Source organism: Schistocerca nitens, chromosome 10 (genome assembly GCF_023898315.1).
Source record: "Schistocerca nitens isolate TAMUIC-IGC-003100 chromosome 10, iqSchNite1.1, whole genome shotgun sequence".
NCBI classification, from domain to species: Eukaryota; Metazoa; Arthropoda; class Insecta; order Orthoptera; family Acrididae; genus Schistocerca; species Schistocerca nitens.
The window spans coordinates 225,853,479-225,861,152 of record NC_064623.1 but is presented as its reverse complement, the minus strand read 5'-3'; the positions used below and the strand labels follow the sequence as shown (position 1 = coordinate 225,861,152).

At 52.9% G+C, this 7,674-nt stretch overlaps 1 protein-coding gene across 1 annotated transcript; it reads right to left on the bottom strand.

Annotated features, from left to right (window-relative positions):
- Nucleotides 1-868: 868 nt before the first annotated feature.
- LOC126210030 (serine/arginine repetitive matrix protein 1-like) lies at nt 869-7,342 on the bottom strand. Its single transcript, XM_049939133.1, has 2 exons — nt 7,093-7,342; nt 869-1,305 (listed from the first exon to the last, which is right to left on the bottom strand). The coding sequence occupies exons 1-2, from the start codon at nt 7,340-7,342 to the stop codon at nt 869-871; spliced, it is 687 nt and encodes a 228-aa protein (XP_049795090.1).
- Nucleotides 7,343-7,674: the final 332 nt, after the last annotated feature.

The following is a 7,674-nucleotide window of genomic DNA, read 5'->3' as shown; positions in this document are numbered from 1 at the left end:
TACGAAGGCCGTTATGCTGTCTAACCAGTGGTGGAGTCCACCTATACTGGTAGAAGACGGGCGGCTAAATGTCCGATCTCTCAACCTTCCCGTGGTGTAAGATGTGAGTAGCCGGGCAACCGGTGAAACCAATGAGAGAAGGGCGACTCCCGTGCGGGGTGCAGACGTAGATGCAGAGGGACTGGGCAACCGGTCTCTCCAAGCTGAGTCTCGCACTCTGCTCGCCGTGGGCGCTAAGGTGTCGGACACTTGTGTCTAGTATCCTTGCTCATCGGCGAATGGCACTTGCTCGCTTCTGCGGCGCTTGCTGCGCTTCGGCCACGGCCGGTGTGCGGCGGGCGCCGCTTTTGCTTTGGCGGCGCTTGCTGTGCTCTGGCTCCGGCCGGGGTGCGGCGAGCGCCGCTTTTGCTTTGGCGGCGCCTGTTGTGCTTCGGCTCTGGCCGGGGTGCGGCGGGTGCCGCTTTTGCGTTAGCGGCGCTTGCTGCGCCCCGGCTCCGGCCGGGGTGTGGCGGGCGCCGCTTTCGCGTAAGGACATTTCGCAATGCACTAGCCATGTTGCGTATGTCACCTGCAGAGGTTGCAAACATGTCGGGCACAAGTCTGACTTGTATAGTGTCTCTCTGCGAGGACGTGTTTCCGTCTCTGCCTGTGTGCGCTACGGAATACAATCCTCACCGTCAGGAGCGAAGTGTTACTGCGCTCGACTTATCGGACGTGGGACGCATCGCTCCAAGACACAAGTGCCACGGGAGTTTATCTTCCCACATGGAGGTACACGTGCAGGGGCAGACGGACCAAACTCGGGCCTGTCACGCCGAGCGTGCGCCTCCACCTACTGCGAGCGCTTGTAGGTGTCGGACTCGTAAGTCTAGTATCCAAGCTCGTACGTAGGATGTGCGCTTGCAGCGACGCGTGTCGACAGCTGTCGGCGCGCGGCAGCTGCCTTGTGCGCACGGTGGCGCGTCCCGTGCGGCTCGCTGGTGGTGAGTCCCTGCTGCGGCGCCGGCCTCGCACGTGCTCCGCTCGGCAACTGTCGGGCGGCAGTGCGGTTGGCCGGGGTAGCGGCGGAGCTCGTCCGCCGGCCGGGCTGCGCGCAGGCGCGCTGCTGTGCCGGCTGCGCTGTGCTGGGTCGGGTGCGGCTGGGCTGCGCGGGAGCTGCCGGCTGGCGCGGGGTGGGCGGTTGGTCTCCGACTGGCGGTCCGCTCTCGCTGCTACGCTGGCGGCGGGCGCTGGCCCTGCTGCGCCCGGTTCGGCCGGCCGCGTCCGGGCGGCTTAGCCGCGCCGTCCGGCCATACGCAATGTTGGCTGTGGTCGGTGCAGGCGGTTGGCGCGCAAAGCACAGTGGGGAGTAATGGCGGTCATCGTTCCTGCTGAAGCTGAATCTCTCTCCACAGGGGACTTATGCGGAAGCAGGCCGATGTCCACGAGCGGTGAAGGGTGTTCGACTGTGAAGCGTCTCCTGAGTTTCAGAGGATGCAACGCGGACGACGACTCGACCTCGCTCGGAGGATTCCTTGGCGGACAACTGCGAAGGGGAGGCCGGCAACGGCCATCACGACGCGGAAGTCACCGGGAGCTGCCACAGGAGGTGCGACAGTGTGCTGAAGAACTTGTACACTGGTTCTGATGGCTGCATTTGCCATGGTGGGATCCTGCCCCAAGTCGGCGAAGGCCATTCGCCTTGTCTTGGACTTCAGGACATGCTCCGCCAAGCCGGGGCGTGGTGACATGTCCCCGGTTAGGTTAGATGGGTCCAGACCTCCGAACGTCTGGGGGACCGGCCCGGCACCTGAGTAGGACCGGGTCCTTGGCCTTTGGTGGGAACCTGGACTAGTAAGTGGCGAAGGACGGAGAGTGAATCCGCTCTCCCGGAATGCGGGTGGCATTCGCCGATAAGGGAGCGGGTGAAAACTGTGGTGGTGTGGCTGTTGAAGAGGACTAGTGCGCTGTACCCACGGCGTGCTAAACCTGGCAGCTCAATTATTAGCGGCTCTTGGTCAAGGGGCGGGACCGGTGAGCGAGCTGCATGTAGCCTCCCCCCATGCCAGAGAGGCCGGTCCGGGGCAAGAGACGGGCCTCCATCTTTCACTCTCTTTGAATACGATAATGGCTGAAAATCAAGAGAGTGGTAATGTGCTTGATGCTTCCGAAACGGAAATCGAGACGAATATGACGGTCGCTGAGCGACACTCGAGATTTTTGAAATTGCTGGACTCGAGTGTTAAAAATGGAAAGATTAGCAACGTTGCCACACACCAGATAAGAGACTTCGTTGCAAATTGGGCAATTGTTCACTCCCAGTTAGAGGGGAGAGTATCGGAATTAGAAAAAGAAAATAAAAGGATTAGAAGTCAGCCTACTCGGACGTATGCTGCGGTTGCCAGAGCCCCAGTAGCCAAGGCACCGACAGCCAAAGAGACAATTCAAGAGAACATGAAAAAGGTAACGCCTACGGTCTTTATAAAACCTAAACCTGGTGAAGACATTAAAGCTGCTAAGTCAGCTTTCGAAAAGTGTGTTGATCCAAAGAAAGATAAAATCAGGATCAACAGTGTCCGTACCTCAAAGAATGTGCTGATAGTCGAGACGGCCTCGCAAGAAGACAGCCAAAAGATATTAGGCAATAAACAACTCAGTGAGAAAGTTAGGTGTGAACCTCCACGCAAGCGTCGTCCACTTATGTGTGTGTATGATGTACCTACATTTATGTCAGCAGACAGCCTGGTTGACGCGGTATATACGCAAAATTTTGATGCGTTAATGACAAGAAACGAGTTTGATGAAGAGTTCAAGCTACGTTTTAAAGTAGGGCCTCGTGGAAAGCTGACTGTACATCATGTTGTGGAGGTTTCACCGAACTTATGGAAAGCATTAACGCGCGCTGGCCGGTTGTACGTCGGCTATTCAGCACTGAATATTAAGGATTACCTGGCAGTGCCACGTTGCACAAAATGCCAGGACATAAACCACACAAATAAGTATTGTACGGAACCGAATGTCGTATGTGCCCACTGTGGCCTGTCAGGACATATTAGGAAAGATTGTCCTAATAAGGACAAAGCAGTAACATGTGTGCCATGCAAGAAACGTGGCCGCAAGTGTGGTGGACCTAAAGATTGTCCAACCCACAAGATGTTCTTGGATAGACTTATACAAAGAACAGATTACGGGGATGTTTAAAATGGTGCAAGTAAATGCCATGCGCAGCCAGATGGTTGCGCATGAGCTAAGGAAACTAGCGGAACAAGAACAAATAGATGTTATTATGATACAAGAACCGAACTCCTGTGCGGGTCGAGTCCCTGGCTTTCCTGCTACAGCACAAGTGGTTTCCTCGGGTGGGAACCCAATGAGTGCCATTATAATATTGAACAAAACTATAAAAACTACGGTATTAAGTCAATTCTGTACCGAGCATATTACGGTTGTACAACTCAATCTGCTGCCTTACAGTATGTACGTTGTAAACGTCTACTGCCAATTCAGACATGACATCAAGATTTATCTTGATCAGCTGAATTGGATCCTAAGAGTTTTAGCCGGGCAGGCTATAATTGTAGCTCTTGATGCTAATGCTAAGTCCCCACTCTGGCACAGTGATGTACAGGACGGTAGGGGTGCGGAGCTTGTTGATTTGATAATGCAAACACACATGCATGTAATAAACTTGCCTGGGTACCCCCCGACCTACTCAGGGAGGGCGGGTGCAACATCAAATATTGATGTCACACTAGCAAGCGAGAGGGCAGCACCCCACGTCCATAACTGGCAAGTTAGAGAACACCTGACTGTCAGTGATCATAACTGTATTACATTTGAAATAGTGACGACCATCACAGATGTGCCAGGCGAGTGGGTGGAACGGTTCAACTATGCTCGGACAGATTGGGACCGACTCGTGCAGGTGTTCAGTCCTCCTGAGTTTGGGGAGGACATAGGTAATATTGATGAAGCTGTGGAGGAGCTGGTAAGCTCCGTGCGATCGGCTATCACACTGGCTGTACCTCGAATAGCGAGATACATCTACAGGGAGTCCACCCCATGGACCCCTGAATTGACTGTGCTCAAACGGTCAGTCAGAAGGGCGCGAAGCAACTATCAAAGGAGCTTTGCCCACGACGAACGACAATACCACCTGCGTATTTATCGTCGTCTGAAGCAGAGATACAAGGATCTGTTAGACACTACAAGGCGCCAATCCTGGGAAAGGTTTGTGAACGATCAGCTGGGAACAGACCCTTGGGGAGTTCCCTACAAAATCGTTCGGGAAAAAATTAGATCGCCCATGATGTTGTCCACGCTACGTGCTGGGAATGGTGACACGACCAAGAACTGGGAAGAAACAGCAAGACTGCTGTTGGACACATTACTGCCAGATGATATCGAGGACGAGGACTCGCAAGAGCAGCGGGTAATTCGTCAGGCGCTCTCGACTCCGTATCTTAACGATACAAACGTGTGCCCCTTCTCAGTAGAGGAGGTAGAGGCAACCATATACACCTTTGCAAGGAAGAAGGCGCCGGGTCCTGACGGGATCCCTGTGGAGATCTTACAGGGACTCGCACACTTGGTCGCCCCAGCATTAAGTCGTATTTACAACATCTGTTTACAAAGGGGCTATTATCCACTAAAGTGGAAATCTGCAGAAGTAGTAATTATCAGGAAAGGCCCTGATAAAGATCCAATGGTGCCGAAATCCTATCGGCCTATCTGTCTGCTGGATGTAATGGGCAAAGCATTTGAGAAGTTGCTCGCTGACCGTCTCCAGAGTCATCGAACTCTGCATGGTATGAGTGATAGGCAGTTCGGATTCCGAAAGGGTCGCTCCACTCAGGATGCGATCAATGAGGTTTGCCGGATTGCTCACTCTGCGACATCGAAATATGTTCTGGGCATTATGATAGACATCTCAGGGGCCTTCGACAACCTGTGGTGGCCGGCACTCTTCTCTCGCCTAAGAGAGATTGGGTGCCCGCAGCTGCTGTATGGCTGTCTGGAGGCCTACTGTGATGGAAGGACTGCAAAGATAACGGCTCCTGGAGCCGTCGTATCTAAAAGAGTATCCCGTGGTTGTCCCCAGGGATCGGTGTGTGGTCCCATTTTCTGGGATATTAACATGGAACCTTTGTTGAACGTCCTGCAGGGAGAGACTGCAGTTCTGGGAGTCGTTGCTTATGCGGATGATCTCGCAATTCTGGTAGAAGGTGACACTCGCAATGTGATCGAAGACCGATCACGATTGGCTATTGAACTGTTAACCAACTGGTGTAAGAAGACTAAAATGTCTATCGCACCACAAAAATCGCTATATATGCTCTTGAAAGGCAAGTTAAACAGGGAACCAACAGTCAGAATTAATGGCCAAGCAGTGTCACGACAGAGATATGCCCGTTATCTTGGGGTATATTTAGATGAGAATTGGAGTTTCATTCCGCATATTGAGCAAATAACGACAAAGTCCTTAGCTTTGTTCAATAAGATAATATCAATTGGACAAAGAAGGTTCCATTTGCCGTCAAAGGCAATAAATATTTACCATAACAGTATATTGGCACCAATAGTAGGGCACGCATCCAGTGTGTGGGCCCACAGGTTAGCTCTGGTTCGGCCTGCCGCTGCTGTTAGGCGAATACAGAGGAACGTTCTGTTGAGATGCATCGGTGCATTCAACACAAGCCCAACAGATGCACTGTTAGTAATTATGGGTCTATGTCCACTAGACCTGATAATAAGGCAGCACGCAGCCTTCTATTGGCTGCGCAAACAGAACATCGACAGAGTACAAAACATAATGGGCATTCCTCTAGTAAGCGTCAAAGCCATCCGCAAAAAAGTGCTTGACATTTGGCAGGACGAATGGGATGGGTCCAGTACGGGCCGTAGAGTCTACGGGTTTATACCCACAGTGAGGGGAAGACTAAATAACAAGATAATGAAGCCCTCGCAGGGCTTAGTTCACTTCCTCACAGGACACGGTCCCTACCCCACGTACCTGCACAAAATAGGAAAAAGGCCAACACCGGAGTGTGACTGTGGTGCCCACGAAGGATCGCCAGAACACGTAGTGTTCGAGTGCCCAATATATGAACAGGTTGTCTCAGGGGAGAGGCAGCTTCTACGGACAAGAAATATCAATGAAATATTGATAGAAAGCGAATTGTTCAGCAATTTCGCAAAATTGGTTAATAAAATCTCAAGGGAGGCCCAGCGAGCCTACCTTGGGAGGGAGTAAAATGCGCTTCAGATCTAATGCGCAATTGTAAATATGTAAATACTACATTTGTTTAAATCATGACTTAGAGTAGATAGTAGTTGTAGTTAGATCAGCATGGTGGCGGGGGGGAATAAAAGAGTAGCATAAATGGAGTGGTTTCTCTAGTAGTAGCGGCCCGCCTCCACGTGGCTAGGGACGGGCAACTCTCTGGCAGGATTCCAGAGAGGCTAAGAGGCCGATAATTAACAAAAGCAAATCTGCTTAATAAATAGAAAGTATGCAGATACTAATAAACCACTTCTGTAGTGCTAATAACAGTGATAGTTAGTCTTAATACGCCCACTCAAAAGTATTAGAAAGTGGGTTATGGATGAGTCATAAAATTCTGAAAAAAAAAAAAAAAAAAAAAAAAAAAAAAAAAAAAAATTCTGTACCTATGAAACTATTTGCATCGGGTTTTGTACTCCGCTCTTCCCGGCTGCCGCGCCTCTACGGCGGGAATTGTGCCGCCCCTCGCCACACCCGCCGCGCCTTTCAGGTGCGACAGCGACGCTCTCACTGCCGACCGGCGGACTCTCGCTGTACCTATGTCTTACGAAGGCCGTTATGCTGTCTAACCAGTGGTGGAGTCCACCTATACTGGTAGAAGACGGGCGGCTAAATGTCCGATCTCTCAACCTTCCCGTGGTGTAAGATGTGAGTAGCCGGGCAACCGGTGAAACCAATGAGAGAAGGGCGACTCCCGTGCGGGGTGCAGACGTAGATGCAGAGGGACTGGGCAACCGGTCTCTCCAAGCTGAGTCTCGCACTCTGCTCGCCGTGGGCGCTAAGGTGTCGGACACTTGTGTCTAGTATCCTTGCTCATCGGCGAATGGCACTTGCTCGCTTCTGCGGCGCTTGCTGCGCTTCGGCCACGGCCGGTGTGCGGCGGGCGCCGCTTTTGCTTTGGCGGCGCTTGCTGTGCTCTGGCTCCGGCCGGGGTGCGGCGAGCGCCGCTTTTGCTTTGGCGGCGCCTGTTGTGCTTCGGCTCTGGCCGGGGTGCGGCGGGTGCCGCTTTTGCGTTAGCGGCGCTTGCTGCGCCCCGGCTCCGGCCGGGGTGTGGCGGGCGCCGCTTTCGCGTAAGGACATTTCGCAATGCACTAGCCATGTTGCGTATGTCACCTGCAGAGGTTGCAAACATGTCGGGCACAAGTCTGACTTGTATAGTGTCTCTCTGCGAGGACGTGTTTCCGTCTCTGCCTGTGTGCGCTACGGAATACAATCCTCACCGTCAGGAGCGAAGTGTTACTGCGCTCGACTTATCGGACGTGGGAAGCATCGCTCCAAGACACAAGTGCCACGGGAGTTTATCTTCCCACATGGAGGTACACGTGCAGAGGCAGACGGACCAAACTCGGGCCTGTCACGCCGAGCGTGCGCCTCCACCTACTGCGAGCGCTTGTAGGTGTCGGACTCGTAAG

What these genes read in the sequence shown, in the direction of transcription:
- LOC126210030 (XM_049939133.1), bottom strand. Translation starts at nt 7,342, where the DNA reads ATGTCCTTACGCGAAAGCGGCGCCCGCCACACCCCGGCCGGAGCCGGG. An exon ending in AGCGCCGCAGAAGCGAGCAA is followed by an intron (nt 1,306 to 7,092) that starts GTGCCATTCGCC and finishes CACCGACCACAG; the next exon opens with CCAACATTGCGTATGGCCGG.